This window comes from Cololabis saira, chromosome 21 (assembly GCF_033807715.1).
Source record: "Cololabis saira isolate AMF1-May2022 chromosome 21, fColSai1.1, whole genome shotgun sequence".
NCBI lineage: Eukaryota > Metazoa > Chordata > Actinopteri > Beloniformes > Belonidae > Cololabis > Cololabis saira.
The window spans coordinates 7,707,647-7,729,533 of NC_084607.1; the positions used below are offsets into that span (position 1 = coordinate 7,707,647).

Genomic DNA, 21,887 nt, shown 5'->3' on the forward strand with positions numbered 1-21,887 from the left:
AGATGGAGATTTTAACAACATGGAGCTGGAGATTAACTTTACAAAGAGAGATGAAGAAAGAAACGGGAAAAAGGACGTGTGAGAGAGGCTTTGTAGATGAACGAAATAAACTGACACGTTTAAAGAAACTTCAACACATACTAACAGCTCTTTATTTGCACCGTGGAGACGGCAAGTTACCAACAGCAACAAATAATACGATTTTAAAAAGGAGCAGAGATTCAAACAACTTCAATGCAGAACTTTAAAAAAATTACAGAACCACATAGTTCCCTTTGCGTCAAGTTGATGGAGAAGCATAAATCCGGGTTGAACTTCTAACCCTTGTGGGGAGGGGATTAGGCTCATCAGCCACAGCAGGTGGTGGTTGGATTTCTTCGTCTCTTCTTCTGTGGGTCAGACAGGAGTGGACAGCTGCCCCCGGAGGACAACATGAGCTCCATTTATCACAAATCACCAGACTTCTCCTCCTGGTGATTTTTCATGTGACTCAGCAAATTATATTTGCAGCTAAAACCTTTGTTGCACGTCTTGCACAAATACGGCATCTCTCGTGTGCGTGGTTATGTGGCGTTTAAGATGTGTTGATTTAGTAAAGCTTTTGCCGCAGGTGTTGCACAGGTAGGGCCTTTCTCCGGTGTGGGTCCTTGAGTGAATCACCAGGTTGGAACGATCTGTGTAACTTTTTCCACATGTTTTGCAGATGTAGGGCTTCTCGCCCGTGTGCGTGGTTATGTGGCTTTTAAGATGTGACAAGTTAGTAAAGGTTTTTCCGCAGGTGTTGCACAGGAACGGCTTTTCGCCGGTGTGGGTCCTTGAATGAACCAGCAGGGTGGAACGTCGCCCGTAACTTTTTCCACATGTTTTGCAGACGTAGGGCTTCTCGCCCGTGTGCGAGGTTATGTGGCGTTTAAGATGTGATAATTGAGTAAAGGTTTTGTTGCAGGTGTTGCACAGGTATGGCCTTTCTCCGGTGTGGGTCCTTGAGTGAACCACCAGGCCGCAACGTTGCCTGTAACTTTTTCCACATGTTTTGCAGACGTAGGGCTTTCCACCCATGTGGATCATTTTCTGCTTTGTGAATGTTGATGAATTTCTAAACAATATTTGGGTGCTGGTCAGCTCTGATTTACAGTTGCTGTCTGACGGGACAGCAGTGTCTTCGTGGTCACCGTGTCGTCTCATTGGCTCCAGACCTGCAGTTTTACTGGAGTCTAAGTGTAAACTTTCAGTTCCTTGCTCATCTTTGTTTTGAGATTCAGGAGAAGTGTGAAACAGCAGCTGGTCAAAGTTTGGTCCGGGTTCACCATTTTCAACTTTCACATCAGCGAGATTGACCAATGAGACATCCACCTCTACGTCCTCCTGCTTCATCTCCTGACCGCTGGAGTCTTCCTCCAGTTCTGTAGTCTGTGGATTCCCTGGTTCCTCCTGGTCCGGGCTGCAGCTCCTCTCCAGGTTATCGAGGTGCTGGTCACTGAAAACCCCGTCCTCGTCCACCATACAAACATTTTCTTCTGGGAGGTCTGGAATTGCAAAAAGGGACAAAAAGATAAGGATTTTAACAAGTCAAAAGTGCAGTTTTGATTGTTTGGTTGTATTTGTGAGGTTTAAAGTTGGTCCTGAACCTTCGGTCTTCCCTTCATCCAACTACAAGTACTGCATATGAACTCCTATATAAACATCCTCCAACGATGATTATCATCGGGGTTTTTTGCCAGTGTCATCTCATGATTAAGTGTAAAGCATGAAATAAGAACATGGTCCAGAATAGGGATGGGCGGTATGGACTAAAAAATGTATCACGATAATTTCTGGCATTTATCCCGATAACGATAAAAATGATGATAAAACTGCAAAAAGGAATGTATCCTTTTTCTTTCTTTCTCTTTCTTTCTTTCTTTCTTTCTTTCTTTCTTTCTTTCTTTCTTTCTTTCTTTCTTTCTTTCTTTCTTTCTTTCTTTCTTTCTTTCTTTCTTTCTTTCTTTCTTTCTTTCTTTCTTTCTGGCTCATTTCTATTTCTTTCTTTCTTTCTGGCTCATTTCTATTTCTTTCTTTCTTTCTGGCTCATTTCTTTCTTTCTTTCTTTCTTTCTTTCTTTCTTTCTTTCTTTCTTTCTTTCTTTCTGGCTCATTTCTTTCTTTCTTTCTTTCAGGCTCATTTATTTCTTTCTCTTTCTTTCTTGCTCATTTCTTCCTTCCTTCCATCATCAACGGGAATTTATCGTTTTTAGCGCGAGATGACAAATTCTTACCGTGGAGAATTTTTTTGACTGTATATCGTGAACGGTAAAATATCGCCCATTCCTAGTCCAGAGTCTGAATCTACCATGAAAGGCAGCAACAAGTAAACAGAACAAGTTAGTTCAGGATGTTTCCTAAGTTTCCTTTAGTTTGTTTGCTTCATCACCACGGCTTTTAACTCCAAATAAACTCTAAATCAGGGGTGTCAAACATACGGCCCCCAAGGAGGTTCGATCAGGCCCGCGGGATAATTTAAAAGTGAAAAAATGCATAAAAGACATGGAATTAAAATTTTTAATAAGATGCATTTCATGTATTATCCGCTAGGGGGCGCACTGTTTTGATCAGAGTAGAAGACAACAGCGGTATCAATGTGCCATCTGCTTCTTTATAAATCTCATTTAATCTTAAAGTGCATTACTATATTTTTCAATAACAATTCATTGTTAAAGTTTTGTGCCTTTGCACAATCAGTGGGATCAGTTGCAATGCATATATGTGAATGATAAAAGTAAATTCAATGAACTGGTGGACTTCAAAACTGCACAGCTCATGTTCAAAATCAACAATAACATGCTGCCAGACTGTATCCAAAATATGTTCAATTTAAGACAAAGCCATTACAACCTCAGAGGCGAGAGCATATACAGAAAATCAACAATCAGAACCAACACTAAACTGAGATGCACTACAGTGGCAGCGGTGGATGTATGGAATAAATTAGATATAGATTTGAAATTATGTAGAACTTTAACTTTATTTAAAAAAAACATTGAAAAGAAGGATGATTTCCTTATATTCAATTAATGAGTGGCTTGATGTTGATTTGGGTATTTGTTTAATTGGTGATTTGCTTTGATTTTTTTAAGGATGAAGGTAACATGTAGACTGCACCTTTATTTTAAAAATCTTTTTTATTTTTTTGAGGAATTTTTGTTATCCCCACAGAGGCAATTTGTTTACCGGCAGTATTTCTCTTACTTTTTGCTTTTATTTTATTAATTTAATTAATCTTTTTGAGGGTAGGCAAATAATAAGCTTTGCTTCAGCCTACACCTTTTTCGGTCTAGATGTTATTTGTTTATTTGTATACTGGAAACTTTTTTGTTATGTTTTCTTTGAACAGTTGAACGTTTTCTTGTTGTCAGTTTTATCCTTTGTTTTTTTATTTATTTTTTTGTGTCATGACCGAAAATAAACTAAACTAAACTTAAAAAAAAATTGCACATTTGTCTAAGGAAATATGAGGTGTTCCATGAAATCTTTTATAAAAGGAATGTTCATTAAATTTCAACATTTTTCTTCAACATATTCTTGCGCTTTTTTACACCAAAACAAAGCAAAGACATGATATTTTGAGTGCGACTTCTATGCATATATTATATAGCATGTATGGTATAATTTTAATGGTCCGGCCCACTTGACATCTACCGAGGCCGTATGTGGCCCACGATGTGAAATGAGTTTGACACCCCTGCTCTAAATAAAGGGATCCTGTAGGAGTCATACTGATGTGTTCATTCATTCATCTTTACAGAGTTACATACCGATTCTGTTTAGTTTTATTTCAGGTTTCCAGGCGAGGTCCAACAGTCTGCGCTGACGGTCCAGCTCTTCTTCATACTCCAAGATGGTTTTTTCAAACTCTGAGAATATTTCTACAGCAGCTGCTGTTAGTCGCTGACCGATAAACTCTCTCAGATGATTAACTTTAGACATTGTTGAAGAGAAAAAAGAAAGTAAACAACAGAACCGTCCCCCACAAAGGAATCTCTGCTCACGTGATCCGTTCGCGCAAAACTTCCGCTCTTCCGCCGGTGTTACAATCTGGAGTTCCGGTAGAGCTCACGGTTCTTTTTTTTTTTTTTCTTTATTGAAAATATATTCATATACAAACAACAAGGCGTCCCTTTTTTTTTCAACATGTATCAGGGAAAAAGTGCATAAAGAGAGAACAGAAGGAAAAGAAATAAAATAAAAAAAGGAAAATAACTTAAGGGGTTAGGGCTTATCCAATAAATTATATTCTTCAATTGTGTTCCAAAGTTGTATTGCATTTCTTTTTGTCATGAGTTTAAGGGCTTTAAAAAAATGGAGGAATTCGTTGTGGAATACACAAAAACGAGGTTTCACCTTCATATACTTAGATTTGTGGATGTGGAATTTACCTAGAATTATAATATTATTGATAAGGAAATCATCGATGTTATTGTCCATTGAAAGTCCAAAAATAATAGCTTCACGTGAGAAGTCCTGCAGGTCAAAAACCTTTGGGTGAAGCCAGTCATGTACATCCTGCCAAAGGGTTTTAGAATACATACAATCAAAAAATAAATGATCAGTAGTTTCACATCCATCACAGAACATACAGTTATTAGTTTCAATACCAAATCGTTGTCGCAACAGATCACTGGATGGATATATACACTATTTAAGGTTTTAAAATTGAGTTCTTTTGCTTTGGGAGCGATTGGAAATTTTAAATATTTTGTTCGTAACATGGTGATGATATGTTTGGGGTAAAATTGTAAGATTGAATTTCTATAGGATACCAAGGGGTATGAAATTAAATTAAACATATTTCTAATTGATTTGTTTGGAATTTTACCGTCGTTAAAGTCACAGCCACCAACCAAAAGTTGTGGAAAAAGAGGGCTAATAGGAGCAGGGTTAGTTACAATAATACCCTTTATTAAAATCAAAATAGATTTGGGGATGGCCTTGTTGATAGATTTAAATGTCGTACGGTTGCAGCCTAGGTCATATTTAAGGCAAAAGTTCTCGTATGATAACAAATCACCACCACTGTCAACTAAGTGAAGGACAGACCAAATATCCTTTTCCATCCAGTTCTTGTTGTACAACGACTTGTTTCTGACTGTGATATATCGATTGTTCCATATTAGACTATTGTGGGGGGTAAAGTTATGATTATACAATAGTTTCCAATACAAAAGTACCTGCTGAGAGCTCACGGTTCTACGGATAGTTCCTACTCGCAGTGACAGTATTTAATTTACCCTGTCATTACCCGATGTGAGTCGCTACCCGATTTGAGTCACACATGCGCAGTTGCATTATGAATGTAAAATGATTGTAATGTAATGTTAAAAATGTGTTAGTTTATACCATTCCCAACTGAAAAAATATGAACATATCTATGCATCTCTCTCTATCTCTATATATTATTTTTATTGTCTACATTTTTGGGGTAATATTAAACTAATGAAAATGGTGTTTCTTCTCATTCATCATTAGTAATATATCAAAGGGAACTTTTACTTATTTCATTAAAATTCAGACCAAATAGGAAAAGCAATCATGTAAATAATAATATCCCTAACTTATTGTGAGAAGTGTATATCAAAACAAGTGTGTGTTTAGATCTTGTCTATCAAGTCTGGCAACGTAACTGTAGTTTGTCCAAGCGACTGCGCATGTGTGACTCAAATCGGGTGCGACTCACATCGGGTAATGACATACCCATGAAAATAATTAGAACAAAATGCATACAACATTTTTTTCATCACTGGTTTACTACTACTTTAGTCATTTTACGCTTTTATCCAAAGCAACTTGAGAAAACAACACAAGCAAGAAGGTTTAAACAGAGTTTTATTTTTTCCGATGACGCAATTTAAACGATAAGCCTCTGATTATTAATATCAATAAATAAAAGAAAAATATTTTTTAATTCATGTGTACTTTATTATTTGTCATAAAACATTTATGTTGTTAAGAAACTTTTATTGCAATGGGCTTCAAAATAATACACATGATAAGTCTTTGAGACATTAAAACATTTAAATATCCAACTTAGTTTACTTCAGCTCTTCCAGAAAGTGGATTTATCATTGACGTGCACATGCAGGACTCATGAGTCACCGTTTGGCATTAAAATAAAAAAGTAAGTTAAGTCAGAGGGAAGGTAAACTTCAGATGGTACGACCAGAGGGAACACAGGAAATGGAATGAGGATCAATTAACATGATTTTGATCTGAAATATATAGATATACAAAACACATTTAAAGCTGCAGTTTCCAAGATTTGACCACTAGAGGACATAAAGATCCCAAACTAACCACAAACTCTTTTTTTCCAAACTTTATTGATAGCCTGCCAGCATACAGACATTTATTTTGTATGTAAAATAAAATCTTTCTCAGTGTAGATATTTACTATTGGATAAAACATATATAAAAACACAAGAAAACATATAAATTAAAATAAAGCACAAAATATCTCCTTATTCTGGAGTTACTGAAAGTAAGTTATTGAAGTACAGCAGTGTTCGTTCACTTTTCTTATTTGACATTAGCTTTAAAGTGTTTATATAAAAGTTTAATTCCACTGTAAATATATCAACGTAACTTAATCTTATGAATATGAAATTTACCCATCAGAAGCATAAGATTTGTTATAAAGCATATTGGTTTGTCATCAATTTCAATATCTTTGGGTGTGATTTTGATGGACAGTCCAGTTTTATCACAGATACATTTTTCCCTGTTTCCTCCAAAATACAGTTGACGATGGGCCAACACAAAACAAATCTTCTCTGGCTCATCTACACAAAAAAAATGCACATTTCATCCACTTCATCAAACCTAGAAATTAACTTGTTACAAAAGTAAATACAATGCAAAATTTTCAAATGAACCTCTCTAATTTTATTTGAAATACAAAATTGAGAGGGACACAGCCATGTCTTGCACCAGTTTATACCGACCAACTGTGAATCCCAAAAACACTTCCCTCTGGGCAAAATCTTATGTCCCTGTAATGATTTCTTTATATGTTTGTTTTTACATTTTCTGTCTTTTATGCCAATCCCTTCGACCTTTAAAGAAGGTGTCTGAACAACAACTTTATAATAACTTAAATTACATTTTATTAATTTAATCATACCAATGGGAATAGCCTTTACAATGTAAGCAAACTCTCTGTATTTGACTGGAAAGGTTTTAGCTTTTAAGAAGTCTTCATAACTATAAAGATTTCCATTATCGTCAAACAAGGCCACCACAAAGATTATGTCCCTCTCAAACCAGCTCTCTTTATATACACTTCTGTTGTTTATAGTGATATGCCCATTGTTCCAGAGTATTTCTATGTGTGGAAAAAAGTTGTGGACATAACATATTGGAGAGTAAAGCCTGTTAAGATTTAGAAAATTTTAGTGGTAAACTTTAGTGGTTAAACTGCACCTTTTAAAGCTTAAATCAAAGGTTTGGGTTTATTCTTCCCATAAATGGACATGAATGCACACCATTATTTATTGCAAGTGTGTGGTTAAAAAAATAAAATAATTCAGTATATGTTTAAATTAGATACTGGTCTAAATTTTAAATTTAACATTATGGTAAATGTGTAGAATCATAAAAGGATTAACGAAAAGAAAAACTGAGCTCATGATATTGCTTTGACTCAGTTTTTCCCATGAATTATCACGATTATCTGATATACGTGCAGCTCAGATTTTAAGATGCCTAAAGACTTTTACAGTTTTCAGCGAACTATGTATAACATAGCAGTATACTGCAAAATTTGGATACGCTATATCGTATTGTGACTCAAGTATCGTGATGTGTATCCCACATCACTCATTTCCTCATTCAAATGCAAACCAAATGTTCTTGTTTTCTAAATAAAGGCATTTTAAAGGCAAGGCAAATTTATTAATATAGCACAATTCAACACAAGGTGATTCAAAGTGCTTTATATCGACATTAAAAGCAGCAAGACATAATTGTACAGTAAATAGCAAATAAAATGAAATAATGAGAAAAGAAGGTAAAATAATAGTAAAAAAAAATAAGGGGAACTAAAAGCAAACCGTATCTGACTGCACTGACTTCTGAAATTGTCAAGGTTTTTTGTTGAATGTTGCAAACATTAAAGTTTATAAAATGGTGACAAATGGTTGGCTGTTCTGTTTTCTGATTTGTTAATGGTTCCGTTTCTTCTTCTGTCCTCGTTTCTCTGCAGTTTCTTCATGTTTTTCAGAGGAACGTTGTAAAAACTGAACATGTAAAAATATCAAACTTGGACTAACCTCTGAACGGAGCAGATGGAGAGAGTTTAACAACATGGAGCTGCAGATTAACTTTACAAAGAGAGACGAAGTAAGAGACGGGAAAAAGGACGTGTGAGAGAGGCTTTGTAGATTAACGAAATAAACCGACACGTTTAATGAAACTTCAGCACATACTAACAGTTCTTTATTTGCACCGTGGAGACGGCAAGTTACCAACAGCAACAAATAATACGATTATAAAAAACAAAACCACATCGTTCCCTCTGCGTCAAGTTGATGGAGAAGCATAAATCCGGGATGAACCTGCAACCCTTGTGGGGAGGGGATTAGGCTCATCAGCCACAGCAGGTGGTGGTCGGACTTCTTCGTCTCTTCTTCTGTGGGTCAGACAGGAGTGGACAGCTGCCCCCGGAGGACAACATGAGCTTTATTTGTCACGAGTCACCAGACTTCTTCTCCAGGTGAACTTTCATGTGACTCAGTAAATCAATTCTGCGGCTAAAACCTTTGTTGCACGTCCTGCACAAATACCGCCTGCACGTCTGCGTGGTTATGTGGGTTTTAAGATGTGCTGATTGAGTAAAGGTTTTGCCACAGGTGTTGCACAGGTACGGCCTTTCTCCGGTGTGGGTCCTCGAGTGAATCACCAGGATGGAACTTCGCTTGTAACTTTTTCCACATGTTTTGCAGACGTAGGGCTTCTCTTCCATGTGTGTGGTTATGTGAGTTTTAAGATGTGATAAAGTAGTAAAGGTTTTGTTGCAGGTGTTGCACAGGTACGGCCTTTCGCCTGTGTGGGTCCTTGAGTGAATCCACAGGGTGGAACGTAGACTGTAACTTTTTCCACATGTTTTGCAGATGTAGGGCTTCTCGCCCATGTGTGTGGTTATGTGGCGTTTCAGATTTGATGAATTAGTAAAGGTTTTGCCACAGGTGTTGCACAGGTACGGCTTTTTGCCAATGTGGGTCCTCGAGTGAACCAGCAGGCTGGAATTATACCTGTAACTTTTTCCACATGCTGTACAGACGTAGGGCTTTTTGCCCATGTGGATCATTTTATGCTTCTCGACTGTTGAGGATTTTCTAAACCATTTTCCGCAGGTGTTACACAGGTACGGCCTTTCGCCAGTGTGGATCTTCATGTGTTCCACTAAAATACTACTTTTACTGAACTCTTTCCTGCAAGTTCTGCAAGAAAATGCCTTCTTCCCCGTGTGGGTGCTGGTCAGTTTCGATTTACAGTTGCCGACTGACGGGACAGCAGTGTCTTCGTGGTCACCGTGTTGTCTCATTGGCTCCAGATCTGCAGTTTTACTGGAGTCTGAGCGTAAACTTTCAGTTCTTTCCTCATCTTTGTTTTGAGCTTCAGGAGAAGTATGCAACAGCAGCTGGTCACAGTTTGGTCCTGGTTCACCATTTTCAACTTTCACATCAGCGAGATTGACCAATGAGACATCCACCTCTACGTCCTCCTGCTTCCTCTCCTGACCGCTGGAGTCTTCCTCCAGTTCTGTAGTCTGTGGATTCCCTGATTCCTCCTGGTCCGGGCTGCAGCTCCTCTCCAGGTTATCGAGGTGCTGGTCACTGAAAACCCCGTACTCCTCCACCTTACAAACATTTTCTTGTGGGAGGTCTGGAATTACAAAAAGGGACACAAAGATAAGGATTTTAACAAGTCAAAACTGCTTCCCAGTGTTGATTGGTTGTATTTGTGAGGTTTAAAATGTGTCCTGAACCCAGAGCCGGCCCGTGGCATAGGCAGTATAGGCAAATGCTAAGGGCGCCGTCCATCCAGGGGGCGCCACAAATGGGGGAAGAAAAAAATTAATTTCCACTATTCTTAAAACTAGTTGGTATTATGTCTTAATATGAAGATAATGAGCCCACATCAATTTAACTGCATAGCAAAGCCTATTAAATAGGAATAATAATAATAATGATGACACTTTCCTTAAACACCCCCCCCCCGACTAATTTGACTGTACCTGCTACCTGGGGGAGGCGGGGCTTTTTTTGATGTGACACAAAGGCAAGCTCGTAAACAAAATGTCAAAACGTCCTAAACTCTCTGGCGCCCAGGGGAGGAAAAGAAGAAAAGAAGAGGAGGAAAAAAGAGACAAAGACAGAGGTAACCTTACAATAAGGATGATGTCATGAGTCATGACATTATTTGTCTGTTGCAGAACGATGATAACGTCGTTAACTATTAGCATAACATGGTTTGCTAATCAATAAATAGCTAGCGTTAATTGTTCGTTTTGACGTCAGTTAATGTTATGGAAGGGCCTAAGCTGTTATGGAAAACAGTAATGTAACTACTCCCACCTTACTTTCCTCAGGGAAATATGTAAATAGCAGATCTATTCAGCAGGTGTTATAATCTAAAATGTGTTTATTTTGTACATTTTTATTGACATCTGGTTAGCTCACGTTTTCTTAGCTTGTAATAATCAAAATGTTATTCCTTTTCCACCCTTTTATTATAGTTGTGAGCCTAGCTGTATGTTGTGTTACAGTTCATATTGTCTAAAGTGTGTTTATAGTGTTAAACTTTACATCAGTGTTAAAGTCCACATCTTTGATGTTATAGCATAACTTAGTATTCCCGCATTCTGTATTATACTGCAGTTTACTACTTCTTTGCATTCTGCTAATCAGCATTTCGTTGTAATGACAATAAAATTGAATCTTATATAATTTGCATATCAGAAAAAGTACATTGTATATTATACATGTACACTATAGTGAACATCATGCATGTATCTCTTAGATTTTTCATTTCATTTTAATCTTGAAATCATATTATGTATCATATATTTATTATTAGACTGGTGTCATATATTCCTCTTCTCTCTTCAGATGCACTGTTGAGGTTTCTCAGTCCAACCCCTGCAGATCTTGGGCCAACTACATCAAGCACTCCTCCTGTCGCCTCCACCTCAGGTCTTTCTAAGATCCCCTTTTTTCCCCCTTTTTATTTAAATACTTGTAATTTTTTTGACAATACTGGTTTCTTTAATATCTTTTTGTGTGCAGTGCCTTATTTATTTATTATATTATTTATTTGTTTATTGTATTTATAATTTATTTTATGTCACTTGTTTACACTTTATTTTGTGGGTATTTAAATCTTATACTTTATGTAAGCTATCTATATTGTATTTTTCATATATTCATTTAATATTTTTTTGTATTTCTTTCTAATTCTAAAAGTATTTTGATTGAGCAATTGCTTTCTTTAAATAAAAGAATGTCCAAGATAAAGCTATTCAGTTTCTTGTGAGTATATACACCAGCAGTGGAATTTACTGCGATGCAAGAGGGGCGCCACCTAAAATCTTGCCTAGGGCGCCAAATTGGTTAGGGCCGGTGTCGTGCCAAAAAGTGATTGCCTGACAGAATCTGATTTCTCCTCTGAAAATTGGGTCTTTTTACCTGCCAAAAATTGATTGAAGGCCAAATACAGTTAATGAAAGGTTGTTTCTACCTAAATATGATTTGATCTCATTCTTGAGCTTCATAATATAAACACTAGAGCTCACATGATTGCTTTTAACTCTTTTAAAGGACCATTACAACACAAAATAGGCATTTTCACCTGCCAAAAATTGATTGAAGGCCAAATACAGTTAATGAAAGGTTGTTTCTGCCTAAATATGACTTGATTTCATTCTTGAGCTTCATAATCTGAAAATCTGACGTTTTAACGCTATCGCTCAACGGGCTGCTGTGCGCGCTCCCGCGGCCAGAAATCAGATTCTGGCAGGCAATCACTTTTTGGCACGACACCGGGTCTGCCTGAACCTTCGGTCTTCCGTTTCATCCAACTACAAGTACTGCATATGAACTCCTATATGAACATCCTCCAACGATGCTCATCATCGGGTTTTTTGTCAGTGTCATCTCATATCTTACACGGAGCCACTGTTATCTGCATCTTTTCTACAAAATAAATGATTAAGTGTAACGCATGAAATAACAATATGGTCCAGAGTCTGAATAGACCATGAAAGGCAGCACTAAGTAAACAGAACAACAAGTTAGTTAGGGATGTTTCCTAATCCACATCAGCAGCTGGTTGAGCTGGGGAGCGTCCCATTTAGTTTGTTTGCTTCATCACCACGGCTTTTAACTCCAAATAAACTCTAAATAAAGGGATCCTGTAGGAGTCATACTCATGTGTTCATTCATTCATATTCTGTCCTCGCAGTACGTTTCAGCTTGTACAACTAGACAGATAGCTAACATTCTGAAGAAAAGGAGAGGTTGAAGAAATTATTTTGTTTGAGGATTTCTTCTCTTTTGGTCCTCAGTTTTATTTCTTGTATTTCTCTCCAGTTCAGTCAGTTATTTTTTGTAAGACTGCAAACAAATAAACAAAGATAAACATTACTACAAATAATGTCTGTTATATCTGGATGCTTTTCACACAAACATATTTACATAGTAAAATGGAAACAAACATAAGCAGTAATAACATTAATGTCACTTTTTCTAACGCTATTACTTAACTATTAAACTATTACTATTAAACAGATAAATAAAGCCAGCTAAATCGGCTGTGACGGACTAACTGGCGCCCTCTGGTGGACAAATAAAAACAGTGCGCTGTCACGATAAAACGATAAAGGTGACAAACTACGTTAAGAAATAACAACCAAACTTGAACTGTAAGTAAGATTGTACACTACAAATCATAATATACTTAACAATATAACATGTCATTACTTACAGACAAAGATTTACCAAGCTCCGTTTGAGAGACAACTTGTAACTGTTTTCATGCTGCGTTTTCCAGCCCCGTTGGCATGGTAACTGTTAACGTCGCCGGAGCTGCACGGGTCTGTCTCAGAAAACGGTCAGACTAGGAACGTTACTAGTTCACCGCATGGCGGAACAATTCAACTTTACAGAGTTACGTACCGATTCTGTTTAGTCTGATTTCAGGTTTCCAGGCGAGGTCCAACAGTCTGCGCTGACGGTCCAGCTCTTCTTCATACTCCAAGATGTTTTTTTCAAAAACTGAGAATATTTCTACAGCAGCTGCTGTTAGTCGCTGACCGATAAACTCTCTCAGGTGATTAACTTTAGACATTGTTGAAGAGGAAAAAGAAAGTAAACAACAGAACCGTCCTCCTCAAAGGAATCTCTGCTCAAGTATTACGTGTTCGCTCAAAACCACCGCTCTTCCGCCGGTGTTACAATCTAGAGTTCCGGTAGAGCTCACGGTTCTACGGATAGTTCCTTCTCGCTGTTATTTTAAGTATTTAATTTACCAACGAAAATAATTAGAACAAAATGCATACAACATTTTTTCATCACTGGTTTCTTCTTCTTCTTCTCTAGGTTTAATGGCGGATCACAACCAACGTTATTAGGTTATACCGCCACCTGCTGTACCGGAGTGTGTAACTTCAGGATAATTAGTACATAAGGTTACAATCTAACTTAAAAGGGGCAAAAAAAGGAAATGCATAAATAAAATAAGATAACCACATTTATATCCTATTATCTATCCCTGCATCTTTGAGAAAGACAAGGATTTCCTTATAACAATCCCTCATCATCTCACTCCTCCCTAATAACCCGACTAATCTCCATTCCCTTCCCAGCTCGTACATCCTGTCTCTTAAAGCGTTCCTTTCTACCTCATACTTGCCACATTTAAGAATCACATGCTCTACACTCTCTATGACATCACACTCATCACATTTATCAGACACAGCCTTTGACATTAAATACAGAGTTGATTTTAAACTAGTATGACCTAATCTTAATCTAGAAATGATTGCTTCCTCTCTCCTACACTTTCCTTTGAAAACCTTCACGTTAATTGACTTCTGTATGCTATAAAAAAATGTCTCTCTTTTACACCGTTGTCCCACACTGGTGGTAGACTGGAAGGACAGGAAAAGACAAAGAAAAATAAGGTTTTGTATATAAATGTATAGTTTTTTATAATTTGTATATAGTTTGTTTTTATTTTGTATATATTTGTTTATCATGTGTGTATTGTTTTTCTTTTTGTATTAATAAATGTGCTTTGTTTTTCTTGAAAACTTCGAAGCTTTGTCTCATTCCTTGTTAAACTATAGATAAATATAGTTTGATTATCCATTTGAAATGATTGTTAATTACATGATTGGAACAGATGAGATCCCATTGAAAAAAAACTCAGGGAATATCTTTAATTGTTCTTGTTATAAATGACATAAATAACAAGAAGAACTGGAGTAAGTAGCCAAAACAGGATCTGGTTTATTTATATATACTATTTATTTTTGCAGCTTTACTACCCAGAGGGGACAGATTCTTGGCAGGTATGTCGCCTGGTTGTTCTCCGGGCCCACGCACATGAAAGAGAAACACATTTAATATAAACCATGCTATGGTTTTAAATATTTAAACATGTTATGGTTTTATCTATCTTTATCCTCGGGGCAGGCAGGGCACACTGTCCTGCATGTTTTAGTTATTTCCCTTCATAATCACACACCTGATTCTAATTAATGATTGATTGACTGATTCTAATTTCAATCTAATCTAATTAATTGTCATCCGTTGTTGACAAAATTGGGAACCGCTGAGACATAAGACATAATTGTACAGTAAATAGCAAATAAAATGAAATAATGAGAAAATAAGGTAAAATAATAGTAAAAAAAAATAAGGGGAAATAAAAGCAAACCGTATCTGACTGACTTCTGAAATTGTCAAGGTTTTTTGTTGAATGCTGCAAACATTAAAGTTTATAAAATGGTGACAGATGGTTGGCTGTTCTGTTTCTGATTTGTTAATGGTTGCGTTTCTTCTTTTGTCCTCGGTTCTCTGCAGTTTCTTCATGTTTTTCAGAGGAACGTTGTAAAAACTGAACATGTAAAAATATCAAACTTGGACTAACCTCTGAACGGAGCAGATAGAGAGAGTTTAACAACATGGAGCTGGAGATTAATTTTACAAAGAGAGACGAAGTAAGAGATGGGAAAAAGGACGTGTGAGAAAGGCTTTCGTTTACGAAATAAACCGACACGTTTAAAGAAACTTCAGCACATACTAACAGTTCTTTATTTGCACCGTGGAGCCGGCAAGTTACCAACAACAAATAATGCGATTATAAAAAGGAGCAGGGATTCAAACAACTCAATGCAGAACTATAATAAAATTACACAACCACATCGTTCCCTCTGCGTCAAGTTGATGGAGAAGCATAAATCCGGGTTGAACGTGCAACCCTTGTGGGGAGGGGATTAGGCTCATCAGCCACAGCAGGTGGTGGTTGGACTTCTTCGTCTCTTCTTCTGTGGGTCAGACAGGAGTGGACAGCTGCCCCCGGAGGACAACATGAGCTTCATTCATCACGAATCACCAGACTTCTCCTATGGGTGAATTTTCATGTGACTCAGTAAATCAATTCTGCGGCTAAAACCTTTGTTGCACGTCCTGCACAAATACCGCCTGCACGTCTGCGTGGTTATGTGGCTTTTAAGATGTGATGATTGAATAAAGGTTTTGCCACAGGTGTTGCACTGGTACGGCCTTTCTCCGGTGTGGGTCTTCGAGTGAACCCAAAGGATGGAACTTCGCTTGTAACTTTTTCCACATGTTTTGCAGACGTAGGGCTTCTCTTCCGTGTGCGTGGTTTTGTGCTGTTTAAGAGCTGATAATTTATTAAAGGTTTTGTTGCAGGTGTTGCACAGGTACGGCCTTTCTCCGGTGTGGGTCCTTGAGTGAATCACCAGGTTGCAACGTAGACTGTAACTTTTTCCACATGTTTTGCAGATGTAGGGCTTCTCGCCCGTGTGCATGATTTTGTGCTGTTTAAGAGCTGATAAATTATTAAAGGTTTTGCCACAGGTGTTGCACAGGTACGGCCTTTCGCCTGTGTGGGTCCTCGAGTGAATCACCAGGTTCCAACGTTGCGTGTAACTTTTTCCACATGTTTTGCAGATGTAGGGCTTCTCGCCCATGTGTGTGGTTATGTGCTGTTTAAGAGCTGATAATTGATTAAAGGTTTTGTTGCAGGTGTTGCAAGTTCTGCAAGAAAATGCCTTCTTCCCCGTGTGGGTGCTGGTCAGTTTTGATTTACAGTTGCTGTCTGACGGGACAGCAGAGTCTTCGTGGTCACCGTGTCGTCTCATTGGCTCCAGATCTGCAGTTTTACTGGAGTCTGAGCGTAAACTTTCAGTTCTTTCCTCATCTTTGTTTTGAGCTTCAGGAGAAGTGTGCAACAGCAGCTGGTCACAGTTTGGTCCTGGTTCACCATTTTCAAATTTCCCATCAGCGAGATTGACCAATAAGACATCCACCTCTACGTCCTCCTGCTTCATCTCCTGACCGCTGAAGTCTTCCTCCAGTTTTATAGTCTGTGGATTCCCTGGTTCCTCCTGGTCCGGGCTGCAGCTCCTCTCCAGGTTATCGAGGTGCTGGTCACTGAAAACCCCGTACTCCTCCACCTTACAAACATTTTCTTGTGGGAGGTCTGGAATTACAAAAAGGGACACAAGGATTTTAACAAGTCAAAACTGCTTCCCAGTGTTGATTGGTTGTATTTGTGAGGTTTAAAATGTGTCCTGAACCCAGAGCCGGCCCGTGGCATAGGCAGTATAGGCAAATGCTAAGGGCGCCATCCATCCAGGGGCGCCACAAATGGGGGAAGAAAAAAATTAACTTCCACTATTCTTAAAACTAGTGCATAGCAAAACTTTGCATAGCAAAGCCTATTAAATAGGAATAATAATAATAATAATAATGATGACACTTTCCTTAGATGCCGCCCCCCCCCCCCCCCAGCATTTCATTGTAATGACAATAAAATTTAATCTTATATAATTTGCATATCAGAAAAAGTACATTGTATATTATACATGTACAGTATAGTGAACTGTTGAGGTTTATCAGTCCAACCCCTGCAGATCTTGGGCCAACTACATCAAGCACTCCTCCTGTCGCCTCCACCTCAGGTCTTTCTAAGATCCCCCTTTTTCCCCCTTTTTATTTAAATACTTGTAATTTTTTTGACAATACTGGTTTTTTTAATATCTTTTTGTGTGCAGTGCCTTATTTATTTATTATATTATTTATTAGTTTATTGTATTTATAATTTATTTTATGTCACTTGTTTACACTTTATTTTGTGGGTATTTAAATCTTATACTTTATGTAAGCTATCTATATTGTATTTTTCATATATTCATTTCATATTTTTTTGTATTTCTTTCTAATTCTAAAAGTATTTTGATTGAGCAATTGCTTTCTTTAAATAAAAGAATGTCCAAGATAAAGCTATTCAGTTTCTTGTGAGTATATACACCAGCAGTGGAATTTACTGCGATGCAAGAGGGGCGCCACCTAAAATCTTGCCTAGGGCGCCAAATTGGTTAGGGCCGGGTCTGCCTGAACCTTCGGTCTTCCCCTTCATCCAACTACAAGTACGGCATATGAACTCCTATATGAACATCCTCCAACGATGCTCAACCGCGGTTGAATTGGTTTGATATTGGATATTGGATATTCAACATTCAAAGACATCCATTTAACTTGTGATATATACTACCGATTTTGGTCATATTGCTTGTGATGTGTTCATGGTCATCTAGACTATATATCACAAGAGAGTAATTATTATAAAATCATCTTGTGGGCTGATTTAATGTGGTTTTATGATTTCAACACCCAGATTTAATGTGGTTTTATGAATTCAACACCCATATAACTTGTGATACATACCACTGATTTTGGTCAAACCACTTGTGATGTGTTCATGGTATACATCAGCCCATAGTATGATTTTATAATAATTACAGTCTTGTGATATATAGTCTAGAATCTAGACTCTAGATGACCATGAACACATCACAAGCAATATGACCAAAATCAGTGGTATGTATCACAAGTTTTATGGGTGTTGAATTCATTAAACCACATTAAATCAGCCCATATATATGATTTTTTAATAATTACTGTTTTGTGATATATAGTCTAGATGACCATGAACACATCACAAATGGTTTGACCAAAATCAGTGGTATGTATCACAAGTTTTATGGGTGTTGAATTCATAAAACCACACTTGTGATACATACCACTGATTTTGGTCAAACCACTTGTGATGTGTTCATGGTCATCTAGACTATATATCACAAAACAGTAATTATTTAAAATATGGGCTGATTTAAAAATCATATATATTGGCATATATATGGGCTGATTTAAAAATCATATGGGCTGATTTAATGAGGTTTAATGAATTCAACACCCATAAAACAATCGGTGTTATGTATCACAAGTTTTATGGGTGTTGAATTCATAAAACCCCATTAAATCAGCCCATAAGATGATTTTATAATAATTACTCTGTTGTGATATATAGTCTAGATGACCATGAACACATCACAAGCAATATGACCAAAATCGGTGGTATGTATCACAAGTTTTATGGGTGTTGAATGTCGAATATTAAACCAATTCAACCGCGGGGTGTTTCCTAATCCACATCAGCAGCTGGTTGAGCTGGGGAGCGTCCCATTTAGTTCGTTTGCTTCATCACCACGGCTTTTAACTCCAAATAAACTCTAAATAAAGGGATCCTGTAGGAGTCATACTCATGTGTTCATTCATTCATCTTTACAGAGTTACGTACCGATTCTGTTTAGTCTGATTTCAGGTTTCCAGGCGAGGTCCAACAGTCTGCGCTGACGGTCCAGCTCTTCTTCATACTCCAAGATGGTTTTTTCAAACTCTGAGAATATTTCTACAGCAGCTGCTGTTAGTCGCTGACCGATAAACTCTCTCAGATGATTAACTTTAGACATTGTTGAAGAGAAAAAAGGAAGTAAACAACAGAACCGCCCTCAAAGGAATCACTGCTCAGGTGTTCCGTTCGTTCAAAACTTCCGCTCTTCCGCCGGGTGTTACAATCTGAAGTTCCGGTAGAGCTCACAGTTCTACGGATAGTTCCTTCTCGCTGTTATTTTAAGTATTAAATGTACTACCAACGAAAATAATTGGAACAAAATGCATACAACATTTTTTCATCACTGGTTTCTTCTTCTTCTCTAGGTCTATTGGCGGATCACAACCAACGTTATTAGGTGCATACCGCCACCTGCTTTACCGGAGTGTGTAACTTCAGGATAATTAGTAAAAGAATATGGGCAGAAATATGTGCCACTAGAAACTGAATTTGAATAATTTATATTTGAATTTGAATTGCTCAACTTGAATAATTGCATTAAAAAACTGAATCTGAATCACATAATTTGAATTTGCATTGTTTAATTTGAATCATTGCATTGAAAAACTGAATCTACATTCAGTTCTCACAATTCAAATTCAGTTCTTGCAATTCAATTTCAATTTCACTGTGCCAGACATCCCCATGTTTAAATATCTTATTAAAGCCGTGTTTTGTTCTGTGTGTGTGTGTGTGTGTCTTTTTAAGGTTGAGTCGGCCACAGAAGCTACAATGACTGAAATGATTGAGGAAATTTTCAACGAACAGTTTGCTATGTTCAGAAAATTGCATTCCTTTAATATGAAACAGTATTTAAATCCAGGAAAAGACAACACTATAACACATTAAGATATCCATCACAGCCAATATCTATTCTCATATCACTATATTGGTGTAATAGTGATATATTGCTCAGCCCTATCTGTGAATATATATATATATATATATATATATATATATATATATATATATATATATATATATATATATATATATATATATATATATATATATATATATATATATATATATATATATATATATATATATGAGGGATGATGAGGGACCAGCGGGTCTTCATGATCCTCGCATGTGTGTGGCGGCAGGATGGAGTCAGCGGAGCCGGCTGCAAACGGCCTCCACCAGGCGGCTGCATCTGGGTGAGATGCTGTTAAAATACCGCAGAGGGCAAAAGGAGGACCAGATTTGTTTGAAATGAAACTCACCGCTGGAGACTTTCTTTCCCAGGACAGGAAGTGATCTTCCCCTTTGCTGCCTTGAACCCTTGTACCCTCTGTTCTGGTGTCTGGACGTGTAGACGACTCGCCGCTTGTCGCCATCTCACCTTCGCTCACTGAGCCCACACAACTTACGATCATTTTGGCTGCCATCATACAGTTTAGACTGGAAACGAGCAGAAAACAGTGATGTCACAATCAAGTATTTATCAGTGATCAGACAATAATGGCAGGATGAGCATGTTACAATCATGTGATCACAGTGAAATTAAACAAATCTCACGTCACATACAGTCATCAATGGGTAGACGACTCTCTGTCGACGCGATGAGTCTGTCTACCCTTCTCTCTCCGAGCCCCTGGAGAATCCTGGCTTCCACCATCTTCCATCTGCCCTTGCCAGTTTCAGGACATGCTGAAATCCTGACTGGCCATCAGGACCCTGGACCTCCTCCAAAATGCAGACGCACGTCTGGTCTTCAACCAACCCGCTGCTAATCTCCCTGCTCTGGCTTCCAGTCGCAGCACCAAGTTCAAAGCTCCGGCTTACCAAACAATTACCCCAACGGCTCCTTCCTACCTTCACTCCTTCATCCAGTGCTACTCTCCCTCTACCTTCACTCCTTCATCCAGAGCTACTCTCCCTCTACCTTCACTCCTTCATCCAGAGCTACTCTCCCTCTACCTTCACTCCTTCATCCAGAGCTACTCTCCCTCTACTTTCACTCCTTCATCCAGAGCTACTCTACCTTCACTCCTTCATCCAGAGCTACACTCCCTCTACCTTCACTCCTTCATCCAGAGCTACACTCCCTCTACCTTCACTCCTTCATCCAGAGCTACACTCCCTCTACTTTCACTCCTTCATCCAGAGCTACACTCCCTCTACCTTCACTCCTTCATCCAGAGCTACTCTCCCTCTACCTTCACTCCTTCATCCAGAGCTACACTCCCTCTACTTTCACTCCTTCATCCAGAGCTACACTCCCTCTACCTTCACTCCTTCATCCAGAGCTACTCTCCCTCTACCTTCACTCCTTCATCCAGAGCTACTCTCCCTCTACCTTCACTCCTTCATCCAGAGCTACTCTCCCTCTACCTTCACTCCTTCATCCAGAGCTACACTCCCTCTACTTTCACTCCTTCATCCAGAGCTACTCTACCTTCACCCCTTCATCCAGAGCTACTCTCCCTCTACCTTCACTCCTTCATCCAGAGCTACTCTACCTTCACCCCTTCATCCAGAGCTACTCTCCCTCTACCTTCACTCCTTCATCCAGAGCTACACTCCCTCTACCTTCACTCCTTCATCCAGAGCTACTCTACCTTAAACACGGGCAGGTAAAAACTCCCCTGGACGTAATACATGGTCATATTTGAAAAAGTTGCATAAAGTTAAATTATTTATAATAACAGTGTTTAAAATGTCAGGTTAATAGGTTCATATCACATTTTTAAAAGTTAGAATCATAACTGACAAATATTTGTAATTGTCGAACAATGTTATGATAATTTGCTGGTTGCACTGCACATGCGTGCGATGTAAACCAACCATGCTCAGCGTACTATCCAAGCAGGTGAAACCATAGACATACGCATACGTATATGTCTATGGGTGAAACTATGTAGATGCCCC

The 21,887-nt window shown here is 38.1% G+C and overlaps 3 protein-coding genes across 3 annotated transcripts; all 3 read right to left on the reverse strand.

Moving 5' to 3' along the window:
• Positions 1-134: 134 nt before the first annotated feature.
• On the reverse strand, positions 135-4,038 carry LOC133422656 (zinc finger protein OZF-like). Its single transcript, XM_061712678.1, has 2 exons — positions 3,791-4,038; positions 135-1,526 (listed from the first exon to the last, which is right to left on the reverse strand). Exons 1-2 carry the CDS (start codon positions 3,960-3,962, stop codon positions 511-513), a joined length of 1,188 nt encoding a protein of 395 aa, XP_061568662.1. The 5' UTR covers positions 3,963-4,038; the 3' UTR covers positions 135-510.
• A 3,910-nt stretch (positions 4,039-7,948) lies between these two features.
• On the reverse strand, positions 7,949-13,607 carry LOC133422645 (zinc finger protein 501-like). Its single transcript, XM_061712669.1, has 2 exons — positions 13,205-13,607; positions 7,949-9,914 (listed from the first exon to the last, which is right to left on the reverse strand). Exons 1-2 carry the CDS (start codon positions 13,374-13,376, stop codon positions 8,716-8,718), a joined length of 1,371 nt encoding a protein of 456 aa, XP_061568653.1. The 5' UTR covers positions 13,377-13,607; the 3' UTR covers positions 7,949-8,715.
• A 1,752-nt stretch (positions 13,608-15,359) lies between these two features.
• On the reverse strand, positions 15,360-19,325 carry LOC133422651 (zinc finger protein OZF-like). The gene is made up of 2 exons (XM_061712673.1): positions 18,921-19,325; positions 15,360-16,760 (listed from the first exon to the last, which is right to left on the reverse strand). The coding sequence occupies exons 1-2, from the start codon at positions 19,090-19,092 to the stop codon at positions 15,658-15,660; spliced, it is 1,275 nt and encodes a 424-aa protein (XP_061568657.1). The 5' UTR covers positions 19,093-19,325; the 3' UTR covers positions 15,360-15,657.
• Between the last annotated feature and the right edge of the window lie 2,562 nt (positions 19,326-21,887).